The sequence below is a fragment of the Metopolophium dirhodum genome, chromosome 5, assembly GCF_019925205.1.
Source record: "Metopolophium dirhodum isolate CAU chromosome 5, ASM1992520v1, whole genome shotgun sequence".
Taxonomy (NCBI): Eukaryota; Metazoa; Arthropoda; class Insecta; order Hemiptera; family Aphididae; genus Metopolophium; species Metopolophium dirhodum.
Window position 1 is genome coordinate 27,570,095 of NC_083564.1, and position 24,953 is coordinate 27,595,047.

At 26.8% G+C, this 24,953-nt stretch overlaps 2 protein-coding genes across 4 annotated transcripts; one reads left to right on the forward strand and one right to left on the reverse strand.

The window, feature by feature from the left end:
* Positions 1–1,013: 1,013 nt before the first annotated feature.
* On the reverse strand, positions 1,014–13,570 carry LOC132944375 (B-box type zinc finger protein ncl-1-like). Its single transcript, XM_061013683.1, has 14 exons — positions 13,147–13,570; positions 8,139–8,314; positions 7,945–8,080; positions 7,691–7,873; positions 7,463–7,609; positions 6,807–7,040; positions 6,643–6,743; positions 6,379–6,583; positions 5,944–6,274; positions 5,766–5,876; positions 5,474–5,691; positions 5,048–5,411; positions 4,754–4,986; positions 1,014–1,376 (listed from the first exon to the last, which is right to left on the reverse strand). The coding sequence occupies exons 2-14, from the start codon at positions 8,222–8,224 to the stop codon at positions 1,278–1,280; spliced, it is 2,448 nt and encodes an 815-aa protein (XP_060869666.1). The 5' UTR covers positions 8,225–8,314; positions 13,147–13,570; the 3' UTR covers positions 1,014–1,277.
* Positions 13,571–13,694: 124 nt separating this feature from the next.
* On the forward strand, positions 13,695–24,922 carry LOC132944374 (GATOR complex protein MIOS). 3 transcript variants are annotated; one of them, XM_061013680.1, is made up of 16 exons: positions 13,697–14,021; positions 14,127–14,266; positions 14,346–14,546; positions 14,610–14,885; positions 14,989–15,181; positions 15,336–15,526; positions 15,596–15,780; positions 15,847–15,980; positions 18,208–18,303; positions 18,518–18,741; positions 21,891–22,021; positions 22,085–22,223; positions 23,546–23,687; positions 23,759–23,981; positions 24,475–24,707; positions 24,784–24,922. In XM_061013680.1, the coding sequence occupies exons 1-16, from the start codon at positions 14,008–14,010 to the stop codon at positions 24,863–24,865; spliced, it is 2,604 nt and encodes an 867-aa protein (XP_060869663.1). In that variant the 5' UTR covers positions 13,697–14,007; the 3' UTR covers positions 24,866–24,922. The 3 variants fall into 3 exon arrangements, with proteins under 3 accessions (XP_060869664.1, XP_060869665.1, XP_060869663.1); XM_061013681.1 differs by lacking the exon at positions 24,784–24,922 and having other exon boundaries at positions 13,695–14,021; positions 23,759–24,064; positions 24,475–24,608; XM_061013682.1 differs by lacking the exon at positions 24,784–24,922 and having other exon boundaries at positions 13,695–14,021; positions 23,759–24,059; positions 24,475–24,604.
* Positions 24,923–24,953: the final 31 nt, after the last annotated feature.

Sequence of the window (24,953 nt, forward strand, 5' to 3'; positions counted from 1 at the left end):
AATTCGGTAAATAAAACAATTTCCTTAGTTCTTAAAAATAAAAGAAAAAAAATAACAAAAATATCACCTAATATTTTTTAGCGATTCAGTCTTCTTAAATATTTACAACAAAATTAAATATTTAATATATAATTATGATAAATATGTTTATGACAAGGAAGATTTTTTTCTTAACATTTTCACATTTACAAAATAAATAAATAAGATTTGTAAAACAAGAGCAGATATCTTGTCATGAACGATTAGTGAAAAACATTTGGTTCTTGGTCCTAATATTAAATTAACTATTTAAATAAAATCAATTTTTAAATTCAGCATTTACATCATGTAACTTATTTTATTTATGCTTCATGCCTTATGGCCAAAATGAAAAAAAAAATGGCTTTAGATTTAGATGACTAGATATTTAAATTAATTCCATGTTGATATAAATATAGGACCAAGAAAATAGTTATTAAAAAATGTATTGTAATATATATTTTAAATTAACTTAACAGGTTTGATTTATAATCACGGAACGTTAAAGTTTGAGCGAAAAAGAAAAACAATTGTTTTGTAATCTGTGTTAAAAAAAAATTAATAACAAATAAAATTACAATTGGTACTAATTAGTAACCAAAATAACGAAAAAAATAATATCTTAATATTGCAATTACGTATGAGAACACCAACAACAAGTTAACTAACAATTAAACAACATGCATGTTATATAATAATGATATTAATAATAATATGTATGAGTATATATATATAATATATAATTAAAATTACAAAAAAATTGTTTTGCCTATATCTAGATTAATTTGACTAAAAAGTTCACTAGATTGTTTAAACGAGGTAAACGTCCATTATTTACAAAAAAAAAAAATAATATAATATATATACTATATATATAATAAATGATTTACGATGTAATCTTAATACAAGAAATTTAATATTATGAGACTTTTTAAATAAAAACCAAAACAGCTCATACATTTTTTTACCTTTTAATAAATAGGAACTAAAATTACTTTTTCTTGTTGAGGAAATAAATTAATTTAATAATAATAATAATAATAATAATAATCATATAAAAGAAAAGAAAGTCAGTAAAATGTCAGTGTTCTTAAAAATAAAAATAAATTTGTTAAATCTAAAAAAAACAAAAAAAATGCACTTCGAGCAGTCTCAAAAATTAATTAACTATTTATATAATAAAAATTGAAGAATAACAGGAAAAATAAGTTAACAAATACATTTTTAGGGGAGTTTATCGGATTATTTTTTAGAGTAACTTACACAGTTGCATTCAAGACAAGAACATGGTGATTATTTTTTGCTAAAGTAACAATATGACCACCGCTAGTTATTTTCAATCCACAACAACGAGACACCTAAAACAAATATTTAATCATTTTAATTAAAATATCAAAATAAATGAGGGGTTTACTAGTAAGACTTTATAGAAATATTGTGCGATAATACAGAAGTATGTAATAGTTTAAAATAGTTTATTTTGTATAAGGTAAGGTGGGGTAAGAGCCTAACAGGGCTAATGCCTAATTGGGTTATAAAAATATAATCTTTCAATTTTTAAAGTTGATTTCATGAAGATTATGAAGTTTAATAGTATTTAAATGTTCTATAATGTTGGTTACACTTGAGAATATCAAACACAGCAGTATTCACCATCCAAAAAGCTAATTAGTTATTTACTCGTATTTTTTTAAATCGACAATAACCGGCAATTTATTCAATTGATTAAAAATTAAAATTACAAAATATTATGATTTATGACTACCATTTCATTTTAGTAATTAAATAATTATTCCTACTATTTAGTAATATTCTAAATCATAAATTTATTTGTAAAGTACCGTTTACGTTATTTAACAATATGTAATTGCTCGATATCTTAATACTTATAAAAAAGTTACTAAGTAACAAAGATCAACATGTGCTTTGAATGTTAATTATTCTCTACACATAAAAGTACCTATTATATATTATTTAATAAAATTTTAATATTATTTTATGGTTCAAACAAATTTTGCAGTACTTATTAAATTAAAAATTGTATTGTATGAGGAATATTTTCATGGAGTTATCAGATTTAACACAATTTTTTTGAAGATATTCTTGGAAATATGTTTGAACAATTATGTACCTACCTACTGTTAACTTCTCCAGGGGAAATAACATCAAAAAGCTAGCTGCCGGACTGGGAATCGAACCCGAGTCTCTCGCTTGCCGGGCGATTGCTATACCACAATTATATTATATTATAAAAAAAAAATCTGTATTGTATAACAAGTATTTAAGTGATGCATACAATTATTATTGCAGATATTGTATTAGAAAATTAATACAAAGTATAATTTAAATCCCTTTTAAGATTTAAATATTGCCAGACTCAAGTAAATAACATACAAAATCAATGATTCTTCTAAAAATAGACATTATACTAACATATTAATATATTTTAAAATGTTCTACATGACATATGTGACATTATTTTTCTTATGATGATGGTTAAATTGTTTGACACATTTAGGAGTTTATTGTATTATACATGAATGCTCTGCTAGTTGCAAACCGTTACGTAATATTATAATAATACTTTTATTTGTTTTGAACATTTAGCCAACAAATTGTTAACTTGTATTAATAGGTGTTGAATTTTATTTTATTCGTCAACACAAGCATGTGCCTCAAATAAAGTCCTTCGTCACGCCACTGACTAGCAGCATTAGTGAAAGAACCTACGTTATAATATGTATAATGTAATACATATAGGGCTAATTATAACAGAATGTTATTGAATTAAAATTAGTAAATGGCCAAAAGTAAGTTTCTTACATAGATTGAGATAATATGTAGGTACAAATTAAAAAAACTCAACATTCTTCTACAATATTGTATTATTTGTAATTAGAATTTTTTTCTCTTAAAAAAAGAATTATTATTATTATTATTATTTTATAATAACAACTGTACAAATATTTCTAAATAATAAATACTTTTTATTGTAAATGTATTATTAATCATCTTCTGTTTGAATAAATGTATTATGTATACCTACTATGTATTGTATAACAATAACTGTTAAAACGTTTATAAATAATAAGTTTTTTTTTATTTTTATACTTACTATTTAAAGAAATGTATTGGGAATTAGGATGTAGACTACGCATCAAATGTAAGAACATTGAAAATTATGTAAATTTATAAACAATTCTCAATATTATATTCTTTAATATTATTTTAGCGTGAATGTATGAAGTTTTATGGTATGAAATGTAAAAAATAATATATTATAATATTCTGTTACTAATTAGTAATAACTATAATGGAAAAAATAAAAACATAATTATTTAAAATTGGAATGTAATTAATAATGTCATGGTTTTTAGATATATATTATATTGTAATTTTTAATAACTATTGTAATATTATGGTCACCACTGTCCACTGATTGCTAACTAGGAATATGGCCACCACATTTTTATGTGATTCGCATAGATAATAAAGAAATGGAACATAATGTCTTACCGGTGATGAATACATTTTATTACCTATATGAATAAATTGAGGACAAAAAAGTATACCTATATTGATCATTTGATTATCTCTATTATGACTATTATAGATATAAATATATACCTAATCATACTATACAAAAATGTAAACAAAGAGACAAATTTCTTATCTACGTTGGACTGCGAAAAAAACGCCATAATGAATATGTAACGTCCTATTATGGTATTAAATAATTTGCATTTTTTTTCAAAACTAGAAAAAATAATAAAAATCAGGAGATTAATGAAATTAAAATGTTGAAACGTCAATATTTTCAGAAAAATGAACTCTACAAAATGGCTATCTTCAATTTTTTTTAAAACAATTAAATAAAAAAATATATTTTTAACTTTTTTACCAAAACAATAAAATTAATTAAAACATGAAATGTTTGTAGTTCTTGTCCCTGTGAGTCTTATTAAAAACCCAGAATTCTGATATCTCCATTATTCTTTCCAGATATTGCAATAGGTAAATCCTCACGGGACACCCTGTATATCGTACTCTTGACCTATCTCTCTCTAAGCGCTGTCTGTTAGTTTATAAGTCTATGATGAGGCCCCTCACGGATTAAGAGAGAAACTGGAGAAACTGGTATCAAATATCCTATATCACAGTTACATTTTAATTAAAGTACATAAACATTACTTTTAAATTGAAAAAATCCTTAGTTTTAGATATTATTGAAATGAAATCTTAAAGTTTTAATATTTAAAATAAATATGTTTTACAATCAGTTTACTAAATTGCGGGTAAGGTCAGGGGGGTAACAGCGACGTGGTTTTACAAAATCTCAGTTTATTGGAACATACTATCTTACTGTATTTTTACGTGGAACATAGTTTTTTATCATCCGTTAATGAACGTATCAAGAATTCAAATTTTGATATTCATTGACTCCTAAATACTTAAGGGGTATTCAGACACAACATAAAAATGAAGTTGTTTTAAGCAGTGCCCAAAACTGTCCATGTTGTATATTATATACTACTAACATTTTGTTAACTACGTATTCCGAACATGACACTGCAAGTTATGATCAAACCTTTAGGTTTAACTTTTAAAATACAAATAATTCTTAAATATAATGCCCACCTTAAATTTACATAACTTATAACACTTGTAAGTTTTATCACTAGCATATCATACAACTTATATTTTTAGGCTAATATAAATCAGTAGATACACTTACTTTAATATAAGGACACTCTAAATCTGTTAAATGAGTGCCATCATGAGAAAAAACTGCAACATGGAAACGATTGCCATGAGAATCTCCAACTAATATTTCTCCATTTTCTGATATGTCTATGCCATTTGGAAAACTAGTGATGTATTCACCCCCAATACGTCTTAAACATACACCTTCATCATTAAACACTACAATTGAGTGTCCTTTGAAATCACAAACATAATAATCGTCATCTAAAATTAAAAAGTAAATTAATTTATATTGCACGAATAAATTTTATTTTAACACTCATACCTCTGACAATAATGTCTGATGGTTCTTCCATATATGAAGCACAATCAAACCATTTCATGATGCCGTTATCTTCATTTACATTTAAAACAAATACTGTTGGGTGTACACTATCAACCAGTGCAAGATGTCCATTTGCAGTCACAGCCACTCCAGCCACAATTTCAATAAATTGGACCTGAATCTTTTTTATAAATTTACCTGTAGGATATTCAAATATTTGTACTCTGGATCGATCAGAACCACGATCACAAACAACTATTTGATTATGGTTTAAGAAAACCACTTTTCTAGGATAAAATAAGTATCCATCCTCTTTCCCTTCTCTGCCAAATTCAGTCTTATAAGTACCATCTTTTTCAAATACCTAAAAAGTATTAACTTTTAGTGAATATCAATAGTTTATTTTACAGTAGTTATTAGTTTTACCTGAATACGGTGATTGTGCGTATCAGCAACAACAATATCTTCAGTAGGACTAAGACAAAAACCATGAGGTGAATGGAATTGTCCAAGACCACTACCCATTTGACCAAATTTTGCTACTATATCCATACTAGGCCTACTAGAATGACGTTTTGGCCGCGTTGGTGGAGCTCTTCTTTCTTTGCTGTACCAACTTGAATTAGTAGCTACTCCATAAATATCTAAAATATATTTGTTGTACACATTTTCATTTTCATTATTACATATTTAATCAATGTTCAAGTATAAAAATTACCAGGAGATAAAGTAGTTGTAGGAGAACTCAGAGATGACACACTACCTACTGAAAATGGGTCTAAGCCAGATTGATTCAAAGCTAATGGACTCATCAGGCTTTGAAGCATATCTAAATTATCCAACACAAATAATTAAATTATTATTTATTTTTCAAATTTAAAAATATCATATCTTACTATTATTGTTATTGTTGATGTTCAAATTATCCAGTTTAGCAAGTGCCTGTAAATTGTTTAAAGCAAAACTACCATCCAAACTAGTTGTTGTATTCAATAAATCACCCAATGAATCAGGGGATGACATTGTTGATAAAATAGGATTATCATCAACATTTAATGAACATAAGCGAGCCAAATTTAAATCAAATATCTGCGATTCGACCATAGGTGACAACATAGGCGGAGGAAAGACACGGCCAGTTAAAAAATTGGTTCTTGGAGTAGGCGGAGAGATAGGTGCAACTGCCACATTCATCCCGTGTTCTGTTTCAATTTGACCAAAATATTTCTAAAAATGTAAATTAGATAAAGCCCATATTATATCATTCAAATAAAATTTAAAATGATTATAACTAATAAAATTGTTTTATATCAATAATAATGACTACTTACTCGGCAATGATTTTCAAAACCACTAATATCAGGAGAATACAAAAGCTTAGCATCTACATCAACATCTGGTATTTGACTAAATAACTGAAGCATCTGAGTAAAAATTAATTTTTTTAATGCCATAATTTCAGATTCACTTCCATTTTCTAATAGACGTGTGGCAAATTGTTGTACTCCACCAATGTTGTCTGTGATTTTCTTCACCCTTAAAAGCAAAAATTAAGTTATTAATAAACATAAGTGATTCAAAAATGAATATTATACTCTTCAAATTTGTCCATAATCTTTAATTCTTGTTGTTTTTGGGAGGATTTAAGCTGCACCAATACCTCATTTTTACAAGTCTCTAATATAGCTTTAAAACTCTAGAAAAAAAAAAGTTAAGCTTAACAAAATGTAATATTAAATTATAAAAATATGATTATTACATGAAAAGTTTCTTCCACGTTTGATTTTACATGATCATGAGAAGTTTGTAAATTATCCAATGCTTTTTCTAAAGTAGCTGGCAAAGTAGAAACATTTTTCATAACATTTTTACTTTCGCGCACTAGATACTCTAACTCTGTTCCATATTTTTTGTAAGCATTGGAAAGACTATCATAACTATGTTGACATGTCCTCGGAGAAGGTATATTGAGACATTTAGTACAAGCCAACTCCTGTAAATATAATAAGTTAATAATAATATACAGTACTTATTTAAAAAAACATAAAAATATCAATAATATATTGATCAGCAACTATAGTCATTATATGTAAAATCATTTATAATTTATTTTTCATTAAATAACAAGCAAAAATTATTCTTAAGGTCATGAATTTTTAAAATCAAAATATTTAGTCAAAACGTAATTAAATAAAAGTAAAGTTGATTATTCAATTTCTCCAAAATACAACCTAATTCTAGTTTATTTAATCCAGTACTTAAATGTTTTTACACATAATTAAATTTTTATTTTACACTTAAATTAAAATTTAGAAGAATAAATGCATCACAGATCAATACATAATAATACAACGGAAATAAATATAGAAATTAATCTTGTATGTATAATTATTTTTTATAACTGTTATAACTTACATTACAAGTGTTACAATAGTACACCATTTGTTCATTATTGTGTTTTTCACACAAAACCATTTTATGTAGAGCAGTTTTATCCTGAGCACTTTGAATCATTTCATCGATAGAAACCATATAGTGATATTGCCCTGGTGTTACAAGCATCTAATAAAAAATATTAAACAGTATTTAAAATATTTATATTTGTAAGTATAAATAACTAAAATCCATAATTTGAAACAATACCTTGTGCATACTCTCACAACTAGAACACAAAAAATTGCAGCAAGTAATACATTTATGAGTTGCTTCTTTATTATCTCTACAAGATTTGCAAACTAGTCTATGGGTTTTCAACCTTTCAACTTCAAGAATATCCCTAGTCACATAATCTTGGGGTAATGTCAAAGTGCCACGATTTAATTGAGTCTAAATATAATACAAATATTTTCATTTTAATACATAAAACAAAGTTAAAATAATAAAAATTAAATACATACAGTTGTTGGTTGACTGCATGTAGGACATATTATATTAAGAACACTAAACATTGAGTTAACATTTACGAGTTGTAAGATGCATTTTTCACAAAATACATGCAAACAGTTGAGAACCCTCGGGCACATGTACTCATTTCTGTAACAACACAATTTTATTAATATATAAACATAATAATAAGTATCAAATAACTTACTTGCAAATGTTACAAATGTTAACCTCCAGATTAGTTTCATCTTCAATCAAAAAGTCATTACTTGAATCTAAAGATGAAGTATCCATATTTAAGGATTTTTAATTTAATCACAACGGATACTTGTATACTCTTGTATCAATTTGGTTATTATTGGAGTGTTATTTTAAACTATAACTCTAAAAGCAAATAAAAAAAAATATAATAGCTATAATAAATATGTATTAAGCCCCTGTTAAGGTATTATACATCAAGGTTTACTAAAAACATATTTGTTTTTATTTATTATTATTACATCTATGCTATACTTTTTATATTTATTTGAATTAATGAAATAAACATATTTTAAATTAAAAATAAAACATTTATATTGTCTCATTTAAATTATAATATATCTAGTTTTGTTTTAGATGCTGAGCGGAACAAAATAATGTAGGTATACAATATGTATTTTTTTTCTGCCTGTCATGAACATTTAGGGTAGTAAAAATGCTTTGATTTTCAACATCAGTATCATTTCTGGTAGAAAAGTGAATCTAGTTTAACATTTTATAAATAACTACAAAATAGTTATTAAATTTTAAATTTGATAAATTTTGTCAAAATTCAAACTTTAAATGCTTATAAAAAATATTGTGCCTATGTATTTTTAATATTTTTTAACTGATATTGTAACAATATATTAGGAGCCTTGCATTAAATTTTCACGTTTTTTACCCTACAAATAAAATTGTATTGATATATATAGAAAAAAAAAATTAAAAACTGACAATGTTTGTAAAGAGTTAAATTATTTTCAAAATTGTATGGTGTATAGAAAATGCTAATGTTAACATTCAGTAAAATTTGCAAGTATTTACAATCGTTCGTTTTTAATCACAACAAAATAAGAGAATCGTTCCATGAGAAATCGAGTGAACATCAAATGTTGTAAAAATATGAATTTCAAATGCTCATAAAAATTTAATTTGATTTTCTTGTAGACAAACTTATGAATTTTTTATTACATTTTTAAATCTTAGATTTAAAAAGAAAATTTTTTATGAATTTCTAGCTCAAAATAATTTGCTGATTTTTGTGATTTTTCCTATTTTGTCAATATTTGAACTTATTAGATGCCTATAAGAAAAAATTGTGAGCATAGATTTTAAATTTTTTTTATATGCCTTTGAAACAATATACTAGGAGCCTTCTATTAAATTTTCATTAATTCAAATAAATCAAAATTTCATAAATCTTCTTTAACCAACAGATAACATTTTATTGATATTTCTATAAAAAAAAATTTTAAAAAATGGAAACTGAAAATGTCCGTAAACAGCTCAAAAAAAATTGAAATATCTGGAAAATGTTATTGTGTATAGAAAATGCTAATATAAACATTCAGTCAAAATTTCATGTACCTATGGTCATTTGTTTAAGAGTTGCACCAAAAACCAAAATCTTGAAAATAGATTTTGAGTAAAAATTTCTGTTTTTCTTTTATTCCTTATTTTACTTTTGTTTTTCACAGCGCTTTTGAAAACTACTGCGAAATTTTAACTTTTGAACCCCCAAAGTACTAGATTCACTCTCCTATCAGAAAAGTCACTGTTGAAGAAAATCTAAACATTTTTTATGTCCTAAAAGTTGATGACAGACACAAAAATAAAATAATTTAAAATTTAAAATAAAATAAAATAAAAAATATAAATCATTGTGAAATAAATACATTCATCTCAGCCCCGCTCAGAATCTAAAAGAAAGATTTTTAAGTATTACTAACTCAAAAACTGATAACCATACAATTGACATTTTCAGCAAATATTTATAGTAGTATTTTTAATGTATGGTAACTTAAAGAATTTTGTAATTTTTTTTGAATTTATTCTTGATAATAACTTAGTCACAAAGTAAAAAAGCTTGAAAATGTAATTCAAGGTCCTTTATAAGATTGTTTTATGGAAGTCAAAAAATATTTAAGGTACATAGGCATGATTCATTATCATATAAGTTCAAATGTTGCCTTTTCGAAAATGTTTAAATTATTTTTCAGTTCGAAATTTATAAAAGTGTTTCTTTTCATAGCTAATATTAGTAATTTAAAATAGAAGATTCATCACAAATTGTTCTACCTAGAAAAAAAAAAGTTTACTGGAAAGTTTATGCTATTTATAGCGATGAGATATTTTATGATTTTTATTAATTTTTTTTTAACTTTCAATTTGATTATTTATACAAGTATGGATAAAGTATAATACTAGAATAAAATAATCATAATTATTTTTCATATGCAATCATTAAATTCAAATATAACAGATCCATTAGAACTCACTCATATACCTTTTTCATATTATTTTTATCAATAATATAATTAATTAAGGAAAATAAATTTTACAATATTATAACTAATTGGGAAGTAATGTAATTCAAAATGTTGTAATTCTTTGTCATGTGAAAATAAATATTATTTTTAATTTTTACTTAATAGCTATTAGGTTTACCTATGATGGATTAAATTTATTATTATTACCCACTTCAAAAATGAATGTAATTATCTATAATTTTGACGCTTTGTCCATAGTCCATGGTCATCTAGCGAAAGAATACATAACCATCGTAGATAAATAAATATAGAAAGGATAGGCCTTTATCATCATTATAGATATATTTAAATTTCTTTATAGGTCTATTGTAATCTTGTGATCATTCACCATGATCTTCTGCGAAATTTTCAGATTAGGCCAATGCTCAACTTTTGGAAGACACGACAGACAATATCTGTATTGTGCATTCTTGTAAGTAGAAAGTACTAAGCACATTGAATGAAAAAAAACCTACACTAGTCTAGACAAAGTGCAATTTTAATGGCAGATTCAAAATTTGTATTACAAACAAGAGGAGGAAAAAAATCTATAGTATCACAATTTACTTTTTTTTTTCCTATCGGCATATTATTATAAATTATTATTAGTATTATAGGTAATATGTATAATAAAAAATATCTCATGGCTTATAATACAATTGAATAAATTAAAATTGTTCGGAATTAACATAAATGCTTAGCAACCAACATTTAAACCTTTCCAATTACAAATCACATACTATATTTTTCTAATATTAATTAGAATACTCTGTCCAGCAAGGAACACACCAAGTCTGCGATGAAGAATAGATTTTTGTCGGGTCACAAAATGTTGATCTTGCTGGATAGATTTATTAATTATTAATTTATTTTTAAATGTAACATCTTTTACCAAAATATATTTATACTTATTTACTAAAAATGTCTTTTATTTAAATCCATTTACAAATAACTTGCTTATTATTTATGCATTAAATTACATAACTAGATTAAGAGGAAGTCGCAACCGCATATGTTGTCTCCGTCTTACATGCGTACGACATGACAAATTTTACGCTCAGCAGGTCACATTTAGCCCCGTTAATTTTAAAATTAGAGTGAATTGACCTCTTATAAAATTTAAAAGTAAGAATATTATCTGGGCCATCTTATCGGCTTTTTGTTATATTTTAATTTTAAATTGAGTTATGAGCATTAAGAGATGTATAAACAATTTACAATTTTAAATACTCTTAATTCACTTTAAAATTGAAATATAACAAAAAGCCAATAAGATGCCCCAGATAATATTCTTTTAAGTTTTATAGGAGGTCAATTCACTCTAATTTTAAATTAACGAGGCTAAACGTGATCTGCTGAGCGTAAAATTTGGTATATCATACGCATGTAAGATGGAGACAACATATGCGGGCGCGACGTCCTCTTATGATAATTTAAGTACTTGATACTATACAGATTAATGCAAGTTAAAAATTAAAAGTTACCATATTGTTAGAATTAGATAGTATATTGGATCGAATTTGACCAGATATAGGATTTGTTTTGAATAAATCATAAAAAATTATTATTACTCTGTTATCTTATGTACAGAGTTGAGTATGATCAGGATTCAAAAGCTTTTAAATCTGTTAGTATACAACATGAGAGTTAGTAATGAATGAAGTTTAAGAATTATACTATATAAGATATAACTTAAAAGAATAATATAATATACCCAATGCCAAATCACAATGATACAGTTTTGGAGTCTAAGTACAATTTGTTGATATGTCTGTATGACTAATACAAACTACTGTGTTAGTCAAATATTAGTCCATATACCTATAGTTGAATTAATAAATATCAGACCTATTCTATCAATGTAACAACAAACAGCATCAACAATAGTGATTCAACAGAAATTAACAACTTTTAAGAGAAGAATATTTAACAATTAACATATACTTAGAGACAAAACAAAATACAACCACAACAGAGTATTCCAGAATAATAATAGAATTCATCAAAAATGAATCAATAGTGTGTATAGTTATATAACGCAAATCTTCCACAATATACAGTATAATATGAACCTAACTACTAGAATTAATTATTATAGAATAGAATTTATAATGATGATACAAATTAAGTCATAATTAATACACAATTTAAGATTATTGTATATAAGCAGGAATTTATTAATCAGAAGTAGGTAATTTAGTTTTCATAAAACACTAGATTGAATATTAAATAAAAACTTAACTATCTAAAGCATTACTTGAGTAACAAATGTATGCTATATTAATAATATCAAATTAAGTATATACTTAGTACCTATATTCTATTCATAGGTAAATAATTGTTTGGCTGTATGTACCTATATTTGATATTTTATTAAATAAAATGTATCCATAATCATTAATTTAAAAATTAAAATAAACCTTCAGTATTTATTTATGTTGAAATGAGAAAATTGTTTGAAAGTAATAGTGTATTGTATTAAAGAATGTGTAGATGATTAAAATATGAAAGAGAAATGAAAATGTAAAGCCTTATCACATTTCCACAATGTATACTATTTGGACAAAAATTTTGAACCCCTCCCTCCAAGGGCATCACCGTAAACCTAGTATTTTTCACTACCTTATCGTAAAATTAACACAATTTTATTTGAAATAATGATCTTACCAGTACACGTCGAATAAATGTAATATATCATGCGAAAACGCTGGTTTTGAAACAACGCAGCTGAGTCGCTGAGAAAAGTGACTAGACGAAAAACGGATTGCAACATGCAAATAACGGGTGATAGGGAAAGGGGTCGGGTCGGGTCGACGGCCATTCATGGTACACCAACGACATACACTACGACCACGGTAACTAGTTATTCAGTTATTGTCTAGGAGTAACAATTTGAAAATCGCAATATTTACCAGGGGTACATACAACACCTCTTACTAACTAGACTGTCTTTACATATTTTGCACATTAATCCTTTGATATTATTCCATACCATGTATAAAACTATAATATACTTGACAATATAATAGACGGTAATTGTAATGACTTTTAAAAAGTAAAATATTGGTTGAAATTGAAAATTAATAGAAAATTATTGTAATTTTTGATTGGTGCTACATTTTACGTAAATTAATAAATTAAAACGAGTTGGTCTTGGTGGGGATATCACATTTATTATCTTTTTCTTTATCATTGATGCATGATACCATTTATAATTATCAATAATATAACATCACATACCTCAGCACTATTAAAAATCTGTGTATGACATAAATTTGTTTTTTTCTATTTCCAGTTTCCAGTTTCCAGTATCATTCAGCAATTCAGCATTTTCATACTGTCTTATGGAATTTATTTGATAAATATACAATTACATTTTAAAACATATTATTATTATAGGTACTCAATGTTTTTGGGAATGTCTACAGTCTAAGTCCTGTACAGTGTACTGTAAATGTAAATTATTAAATATAAGCATTTTACTTGTAATTTGAGGATTAGAATACTTTGAACTGAAATCTTGTCAGTATGTTTGTTTCCCGGTAATTGTGTATAATTTAAATATACCTAATTATATAAACAGATTTTTATACTATTTTAACAATTCTTGCTAATGTATTTTATAAAATGATTATTTTCATGTCTAGAGGAGATGTACCAAAACTGGAAGTACAATGGTCTCCTGTACATAAAAATAAGTTTATTACGTGGGGCCCTGACATTCGAATGTATGAAGTAATAAACACCACCATTTCTGATGGTTCTAAAAGTAGTGACACTCCAAAAGGTTTTATTTATTATCTATACATAATTGTTTATACTTCATAATTATGTATACAATCTATAATATTAACACTATTTTATAGGTTTGGTTTTGTCTTCTGATGCAGCAGCTAATTTGTTAGCAACAAGTACAAACCACCGTTATGTTAAATGCATTGATATATATCCAAAACCAGAATCTGAAATTATGCTGGCTATTGGACATGCTAATGGCAAAGTGACTTTTTGTACATTTGGTTTGGCAACGGTGAATAATACATTAGCTGGACTTGAATTAGGACCAAGTAAGAAATTAATTAAAACTAAAAAAAAAAAAAATTAACCTTTGGTATTTTCTATTACTTTAGATTCACGCTTTTCTCGTCAATGTAATGCAATAGCATGGAATCCAGTTAATTATAATTTGTTAGCTTGTGGTTTAGATAGACATCGTTCTGATCAATGTGTTCAAGTGTGGGATGTAGAAAAAAGTCCTTTAATTAATGCTGAATTATCACCAGGAAAACCATTCTTTGATTATGGAACGGGAGAAACTGCTCATTCTTTAGCTTGGTTTAATTCATCTCCTCATGTTTTAGCCGTTAGTTGTAATAGTAAAAACATTCGTTGCATTGATATTAGAGGTAAATTTATTTAAAATATAACTTTTTAGTTACTAATTGGTAGTTTTAATGTTAAATGATTTCTTTTTCTTATTAAATAAGTTTTATAAAATTGAATTTTCAGATGCATCTAAATCAACAAATGTTACTCAAACTAGAGCAGTATATGGTATTAATATAGCAGTATATAACAATAACCATATTGTTTCATATTGTGATAATAGTATAGTTTTGTGGGACTCTAGGCATTTAGAAAAACCTGTTGTAACTTTAACACAGAGTAAAAGTGTTTCTAAAGTTCAATGGTGTCCGACAAGGTAAAATCTTCACTTTTATGGTTGATATTATTTACTCCTAATGTTTAAATGTATAAAAACATATAATTTTACTTCTTCAATTAATTTAAATACTTAAATGATAAATACATTTTCCATTTGGGAACTGTTTTGAATATTATTTTGTTTTTATTAGGCATAATTTATTAGGGTCTTTACAAAAAGACACTATGGCAATAAGCTTACATGATATGCAACAAAGCATGGATGAAGCTGAACCTTCTGCTTTAGAGAGAACTGTACATCCTGGACAAGGCAACATACATTTAGCTTCATTTTCATGGCATCCAACTCATGAAAATAGACTACTAGCTATTTCTCAAACTGGTAATATTTGTTAGGTACTACTAATTTTATTTCTATATATTTTACATTTGTTTTATATAACTATTTTAGGTGTCTTAAATGATTATTTTGTATTTGAGAGAATGACTTTGAATTGGTCCACTAAATCAAATATTGCTTGGACATATGGGCAGCATAATCTTAAATATATAAGTGACAAAGACTTAGTTTATTCTTCATTTGAAGATATATCAACTACTATTAAAATGCGTGCGTTTTCACAATATGGCATTAAAGTATAGATATTTTAAATTATTAAAACTTTAAATTAATTTTATTATCTTTGTCCCTTACTGATTTAGGACTTTGCCGAGAACGCTAAACTTGTAGATGATCCCATCATAAAAAATGTATGGAATTGGTTGGATTTAAATAGAAAAGTTACTAGGGCTGGTCTAGTACCTACAACTCCAAACGTACCATTTCCAGGAATAAAGTAGGTAACTTAATTAGATAAAGGGAAATAGTATAATTTATTTGTCAAGCAACTTTTAGATTCATAGAATGTATACAATTTTAAATGGTGTTTTTTTAGTAAATATTTTTTTGTCATTCTCTTTTAAGGTAGTAAAAATGTTTCAATTTTCTACTTCAGCATCTTTCTGGTAAAAAAATTGAATCTCGTTACATTTAGATGCATATGTAAAAAAATCCCAGTAATTTTCAAAAGTGTAGATAAATACAAACAGTGGTCGAATTAGGAATTATTAAGTAGAGGAGCTCAATCCAACAATTTATAAACTGCATTCCAATTGCTAAATAATGTTATTAACACACTTATGCACAGGAAATTACGCAAAACCAGCAGCTAGTCTTTTTTTCTGGTCTACAAAGTTGACATGTGTCGTGAAAATATTACAAAAATGGTGGGTTGTGAGTGAAAAAGGTCGAAGACAACTGGTATAAATTGTGGTAAACTGACAATCGGGTTGATTGTGTGGTTTACCGGATTGCAGGTAGCAAGACATGAGGATTTCTTCTTGTTGATTGACTAAAATTAAACTCGTTGAATTGTAAAAGACGTTTATTAAGAATTTACTCTGGTGTATAAATTATAAATCCAAATTATATAATTCTGGTGCTCAGTGTCGTGAAGATGCTTGTGATGGAAATGGGTGAACACGTCTGATTACAGGCCGTTTTAGGTCTGCTTTTATAGGGGTCTCCTACTCTCCTACCTTCCCCCTTGCCTATCGACTTATCCGTATTGCTCACAGAGTGCTATCTATATCCTGCACGCTTAGTTGTGCAAAAAGTCCTATCTCTGTGTCCATGGTTGTCAATCATTTATTAGATACTACTTTCCGGTTTCTATTTATGTACGTTATATATATATATATACCCATTTCCCATTGTTTTATAGGCGATTGACAATTTCGTATATCTGATGTGGTTTTTTCTAAATATTACTTTTTAGGTAATGTAATTGGTGGTTTATAATTGATTGCCAATTAACCTTCCTCACTATCTTAGTTGTGTATCTTATTTCTATTACTTATTCTCCTTATTTAATTTACATTGTTGTAATAATTATATTTGCATTATTTATTATATCTGCATGTTATCTACTTATACTCATTATTTGGTATACGTAGGAGTAAACGGATATCATCAAATGTAAAATTCATTAGATAGGTAAATCATTGACAACAATTTAGATCCACTCCATGTTTTAATAAAAATTATTGTTTATTGTTTTTTGTATGTATTGATTTTATATCATTAAATTCAAACTGAACACATCCATTACAGTGACCCATAATATGACACCTAATGTATAGCAGAGTGCTACCCGCTTCCTCACCTTTTTCATATTTTAGTTAATTCCAAAAACTCCAAATTTGTATTTTTTGGTGAACTTAAATAGTCTAAAAATTACAGTTTCATCAATATTTTAATACTATACTAACTTATAAAATTATTAATAATATAGATAAAACAATTAATTTGGAGGAACTCATACCATTTTCAAACTTGGTGAAAATTAGAATTAAAAATAAATGTATACTGTCTCAAAAAAAACAAATAATAATCACTCTTTGGCCCAGTACCTGCCTGCTGAACTGCTGAGGCCAAATTTCACCCCATCTTGCTAGCTGACGTTTCCCAAAGACGATGTACGAACATGTACTACTAATAAGTAATTATCGAGACTGGCGGCACTCTTTTGAGACAGAATAAAATATATTTCATTAAACCCAATGATGCAAACACGATTAGAATTAAATTCCTAGTATTAATGCGTTAATGCAATTTTAAAGATAAAATGTAAATAAAATATATAATGCCTAAGTTTTGTTGATAATAAATACATTTTAATGTGAAACCTTTTACAGGATTTGAAGTATTAAGATATTATGCGTAAAGTCAGTTTCACCTTAAAATTGTATCTTTAAAAACACTTAAAAATATAGGAAACGCCAATTCCATCAGGCGTGTAGCAAGAAGGGGATTTTAGGTGTTAAAACATTTAAACCCAATCCCCCCTTGCTCTGGCCGTAAAATTAAAAAACATATCAGATGTGTGAATAGCCCCCCCCCCCCAAATTGTATTTAAATATTATATTAAAACAGCCTCCTTTAAAAAATCCTTTTTATTAGACTTCCATTAAACTACATACATAGAATTTTAACTTATTTCTAATTGGAAAAAATAATTTTAGAACTGTTCTAGGTTTAGATTCTGGATCTCCTATGCCTAAATCAGAATTAAAGCATGTTCAGTGGGTTGATATCCAGGGCACAGTAAAAACTTATCGGTATGTATAAAGTTAAAATTATGAAGTTTATTATAATAATTAGTTGTATTGGCTTTTGTGTAATTTATTGTTCTCGGACTAAGTTCACATTTCTTTTTTTATAATCTATAAAAAAAATAACATAAAATTTGAATTGCAATAATAAATTATTTATATTAGTGTTATTTAAACTTACTAATTAATACGTTTTTGCTACAATTTCCTTATTTTTTAGGAGTTCAGCCAGAGATAATGCATTATTTTTATGTGATTGGGGAATCGATCGTAACAATGCATTACATATATCTGCTCTGCTAAGAAAATTAGAAAATGAAAATTCTCATACTAGAGCAGCTTCTATAGCAATTTTTAATTTAAGAATGCGTGATGCAATTGAAACGTTGAATAAAGGCGCAAATCAACAACCCAATTTAAGCATGATAGCAATGGCCTTATCAGGTATAACTTTATTTAAATATACATTTGTTGTGTAATCAGAAAAATGTTACAAACGTTTACTAACAGTTCATAAAAATATTGTCATTGAGGATATCAATGATTAAGGCTTGGAACTTTATGCTCAAAAAAGTGCTCAAATATGCGTCAAAAAACATAATACAGTAAAAATTCGAAAAACGTGCAAAAACATATGTTTACAATATTTGTGATGGTGTTTTCTCAAAAAGAAATTTGACATTGAATACAATTTTATCAATAGTGCTAAATTGTCCAAGTACCTCTCCAGAAGTCCTATGTAAACCATGCGCAGTATAAAGACCAAGTGATTTTTCACACTTAAACATATAGGGCGCCGCATCTGATAGGATACAAGGGAGCATTACAAAAATAGCCTAACCATTGATGAATTAATTTATTTTGAATTAATTGGTTGTCATATATCTAATATTTTTTTGTTGAACAATAAATTTCTAAAAAAAAAAAAAAATGTATTTGTTAAATCGATGAAATATGCATATAAATGTTCTTAAACCAAAAATATGCAAATTCATACAAAAATAACAAAATATGCAAAATTATGCAACAAAAATGTTTGTATTTAAAATAAACATACCGTCAAACCGGGTTACCTGGGACACTTTCATTCTTTACGTACGTGTCAACATTCAATTTGCAATGGATGATAAAAACAGAAAAAACCAAAAAATCCGTTCTTAGCTTGAGCTATAATTTCTACACAGTAAAAAAATTTTAATGTAGTTGATCTTAATTTTTTTTTTAAAAATGTCTGTCCCAAGTTACCTTGATTTTTGGGTAACTTGGGACACCCTTAAATTACTATGTAAAATTCAAGTTGCCTTCAATATTATTTAACTTGGGACTTAATTATTGTTTTAAAAAAAATTGATATTATTAAATAGGTTTTTTTATTGATTTTATTGAATTTAAAGTAACATTACTGACATTAGGTTTAACTTGGGACAGTAGTAAAGCATTGGATAGGCGTGTCCCAAGTTATCCTAAAATTGGATACATTTATTTACCTCTAAACCTTTTATCGTGTACAAATTACTTTAAGGTGATAACATTTAAATTGTATTTACAATATATTTGCCATTCAATTAACATAAAAATCTACTTCTTAATTCCACTAGCATACGTACAGGACTTAAACCTAATTCACTCGAATTTTAAAGCTTTTAATATATGTTACATAATTAAATAAATAAACATAACTTACTTTTATTTATACGTCTGTAAGTAGTCAAGTTGTTTGTGTTAATGTGTATACTGCGTGAATAAATGTATAATGATAACAAAAAGATAAATTAGTGATGCCAGACAATACAATCCTAAATTTCTTAAATATGGTCCAAGTTAGCCATATGTCCATAGTAACCTGGTTTGACGGTATTATGGATCAAATTTGTATCGGATCAGATTTTCAATATGCATTTTGTCAACAAATATACAAAATATGCATTAAGTTCCGAGCCTTGTTAATGTTTAAAAGTAAACTAAATTCAATTGCGTTTTTATTTTGGTACAATGTTTTATGATTTTTAAATTAAGTGTAAAGAAATGTTTTAAGTTTCAAATAAATAATAAATGCAGGCCTGGTGAGTTACATAGTTGAACTCGATGGGCCGTGTAAAATGTTGGCCGGCTTAATAATATATAACTGAAAATATTTGAATACCTCAAACTCTAAACAATGAAATATGAGTAATCATAAATAATAAATTCTATTGAAAAATTGGTTGTTTAAAATACTAAAACTCTATGTGCCAATATTTTTCTATCCGGCGCTGAATAAATGTATACCTTATGTCCTTTCTATTAATTATCAAAATAAATTGGTAATCCTTCAGAACTTCTCTGTAATTGATTAGAATGTCCACACAGCATAAGCATAGTATGTGTTTAAATGTTCAATTTCAGAAGAAAAAAAGTACATAATTCCTTTTTGAACAAATATTCTGGATTACACATAATCCTTGAGTAGGTACATACTTTACTAAAAGAAGAAAAGGCATTATTAAACCATTATAATATATACATATCAGTTACACATACACAGTTGCTTCAGTTTAAAATAAAATGTTATTATGAGGACTCAAAATGGTAATATTTTAATAAATCTATTATTAGTTAAAAGTTATATCCGTAACATTATATTATTTTGGCTATTTAGTAATTTGGGCTATCTTGTCGTATGCGCTCTACCAGCAACATTATCTCGTAATAAGTGGGATGATGTAAAAGTGGTTTTAATGAAGAGCATACATTTGTATGAATAAGTAATATCATTGGTTATACTAGTATTTATAATCAATGGTAATATATTAAATAATTATTACAAATTATTATATATAATCAACGTGTTCGTCGTCGTCTCATTATTTGTTTGGAATAAAAATAAAAAAAAATTAAAATTAAATAAATAAATATTAAAATACTTGTGCCATGTCTTTCGGAAATGCGTTAAATGTATCACTTTTATTCATACCTCTCCACCATGTTTCAATAAGATACCTGTAACACTTATTATATTATTATATATACCTAGGTTTTATTATTATTTTATAATATTTAATATTATACCTTGGAAGCAAATTTTGAGTTGTACCACACATATTTTTCACAATTTTTAGCCTCAGAGGCCGCCATAAACTTTCAATCCTTTGGGTATGTGCCTTTGATATTGGATCTACAAAATTTTCGCTATGATTTACAATGTAGTGATTGTACCCGTGGTCCGAGAGTCCTTTATACCCTGACCAGCCATCGGAATGTATTGTAGACCCAACAATAACCTCTCTTTGTATAATTTCATGCAATGGGTTTTTGTCCTTTTTTTGGACAAAAAAATACCTTCCTTCGTTGTTGTCACACAAGCTGAATACCTATGGTCCATCAAGCTGTCTTCTATAGTTTCTTGCTACGTTTTCTAGAGGATTAACATTTTCCTAGCCAGAGTCGTTGTTGACGTTTAGATTTTCGGCTGGTAAATCTGCAAATTGAAGCTGACTTTTATTATTTTTCCTTGACCCTCTAAGCATTCGTCAACTTGTAAAATCATAATGGACAATCATCCACCAGCTGCCCAACTAATTTATAATCAAATAAAATGAAATATTTATTTTCAGGTTATAGTCCTGATAAATATAGTATGTGGCGTGAATTATGTTCTAGAACTAGAGAAAAATTAACAGATCCGTATTTGAGAGCAGCATTTGCTTTTCTAACATCAGAAACAGAATCACATGATGCTGTCCTGGTAAATATTTACTTTCCTAAAATAAATATATTTCTTTCAATTTGAGAATCATTATTTTTTCAGAATGAAGTTGGTATACCATTAGAAGATAGAATTGCATTTGCTTCAATTTTTTTATCAGATATAAAATTAACAGAATATATTAATACAATTACAGATAAATTGTTAGATCAAGGCAATTTAACAGCAATTTTTTTAACAGGTAACATTTTAAAATAAATTAAAAAGGAGGTTACTACTTGCTGTACAGTAGTTGTTGAGTACCAAGCATGCCTCGTCATTAAGTAATGGACTGTATTGTGACACATGTTAAATTTGATAAACATGATAAATTTTTGCATACGAATAACGATTCTGAGCCATGACAGATTGTCAGCCTATATTACTAAGTATATTTCATAATGTTCTTGGAAAAAGCTATTTCAAAATTATTGATTTTACTATTAGTACCTATTATACTAAGTTGATTACATTTTTGCAAAAACATTTTATTGATTATATTATTTATACTTAATTATTATAATAGAAAATGTATTTTATATATACAATGAACCTACCCATAAAATTATGTGAATAGGTTCATGGTATAAATTGGCAATAGCTTGATAATTTAAATGAATCTAGATATTTTAAAAATGTTATGTGTATCGTAAAATATAGTAACATATGTAAAAGTTTCAAGTCCCCGCAAATAATATTTTTGAATTACAACAAAATACCTAAAATCGTTACTCTTTGTTTAAACAACAATTTTTTTTTTCAAATTGGGACCTACAATGTATATTAAAAAAGGGAGGAAAGTATGCAACCGCTATTTTGTACAGTTTATGTTGAGTGTATCATTAATAAATGTGTTCAAGGTCGGCTCCATGGAGGGCCTAGGGGCTGTGTCCCTAAACTGCATTTTTTAGCAATTGTAAACTAGTAAAAACTAAACTACAATAAAAAAATCATACTATATCAAAATTTTGTGAAAATTATGACCCCCCCAACCATGTCATTGGAGCCGCCCCTGGACATGTTAAATTTGAATTCAGTGTATACAAAAATTGAATCTTAGAGAAGACGGTCTGTCAGCCCATTATCTAATAATATCTATTGCTATTAATTATAGTAATTTATAAACCACAAATAGGTAAATAGGTAATAGCATAAAATCAATCTGAATGTTTTTAAAATGTCATTCTGTGTATAAAATATAATATTTTACTTAGTTTCAAATAGTCACAAATTTAAATTTTCTATCCTAATCACAATTTAAGAAACCTAGTACAATCTTACGCCATGAGCCTAAGCTATAAAAATTATACCCTTCTATTTTACTTAAAAAGTTATTGTACATTTTTGTTTTTTTTTCAATTGTTAAGTAGTGTATTGGGAACTTTTTTTTTAACTTATTAATTCACTTGTCACAAAAAAAAAATATATATATCATTGAGTAAAGTCAATACATTCATCCAGAATCTATAACATTAATAAATTAATGATTATCAATTTCATATTTTTTTTCATTATTATTATTAGGGTCATCTCCAGATGTAGTTCCATTACTACAAAGATATTTAGATAGTACAGGAGATATTCAGACAGTTTGTATATTAGTTTTAAAGACAATCCCTAGTGAAATTGTTCATGAAAATGCAGCTATGATGAGTTGGATCAATAGGTATGAAATTAATATTTTATAATTCTATTATAATTTCTGAATTTAATTATTTTGTTTTAATTTATAATTAGTTACCGAGAAATGTTAAACCAATGGCGAATGTGGCACATACGAGCCAAATTTGACATAGCCCTTAAAGCAGTAAAACCTCCACCCCAAAATGTATTTTTATCCTGCAATTACTGTGGAAAAAATATCTGTCCAGCAGCTGATGAAAAAGAAAAAGAAAATGAAAAAGAAACAAAAGTTCTAAAAGTAAAAGACCAAACAGAAAATGGATCAAATAATTTCAAAGTATGTTTCCAGGAAAATGGTCATTCCCAAAAATATTTATTAGTTTGAATTATTATTGGCCATTAATTTATATTATAGGTTAGGTAAGTTCTATCTTCTAGAAATTGATCAATATTCAAAGCCCAATAAAGTAAAAATACATAAATCCTCAGGTATTGGAAAACTAAAGGTTTTGATGAATACAAAAAAACTCGCAAGGTTCTAACCCAGCACCTACAAAAATGTTAAATAGATTATGATTTTTAACAATTATCGGTTTAGTTTAACTTTTTTACAAAAAAATTTTCATTACTATTCAATTATTATAATCAATCCCATTATAAAGTGTGTAAGTACACACCCAACAATGTTCTAAATTAATCATTAACATTTTTTTTTTATCTGCAAACAGTATTATGGAAAGTAGACATTTTTATCCTATATTAAAAATAATGTAACCAGTATACCCTAATATAAAATATATATTTTTAATTAATAAAAAATAATTTTTCAGTTTACATCATGCCCTAATTGTCAAAGTCCGCTGCCTCGGTGTGCACTATGTCTTGCACATTTAGGCACTGCCAGCGCCAAGGTACCATTAAGAAAAACATCTGGCAAACAATTAACATCCAACAGTTCATATGTATTAACTGGGCAAAGTGTTAATAGTTTTTCGTATTGGTTTTCGTGGTGCCCTACGTGTAATCATGGAGGTCATTCTAATCATATCAGTGACTGGTTTAAGTAATAATTTAAATAGTTATACACTTTAATACATGATATACATAAAGTTTATTTATTTGTTATCATTTTTTCTTAGGAATCACTTGGAATGTCCAGTCGCTGATTGTGTTTGTCGATGTTATTCTTTGGATTCAACAAGTCGCTATTGTTCTGTATAGCGCCGGAGGTCAGTTAAAAAATTAATAGCAAATTTTAGGAAAAGCAATATTACAAATAAAATAAAAATATTAACAGTAATAACAAATG

Bases quoted from the DNA above. Each gene is read 5' to 3' on its own strand.
- LOC132944375 (XM_061013683.1), bottom strand. From the start codon at position 8,224: ATGGATACTTCATCTTTAGATTCAAGTAATGACTTTTTGATTGAAGAT. The intron at 8,081-8,138 runs GTAAGTTATTTG...GTGTTGTTACAG, and splicing joins AACATTTGTAACATTTGCAA to AAATGAGTACATGTGCCCGA. The intron at 6,744-6,806 runs GTAATAATCATA...TTTTTTTTCTAG, and splicing joins ACGTGGAAGAAACTTTTCAT to AGTTTTAAAGCTATATTAGA.
- LOC132944374 (XM_061013680.1), top strand. The intron at 22,224-23,545 runs GTAACATTTTAA...TATTATTATTAG, and splicing joins AACAGCAATTTTTTTAACAG to GGTCATCTCCAGATGTAGTT. The intron at 23,982-24,474 runs GTATGTTTCCAG...ATAATTTTTCAG, and splicing joins ATGGATCAAATAATTTCAAA to TTTACATCATGCCCTAATTG.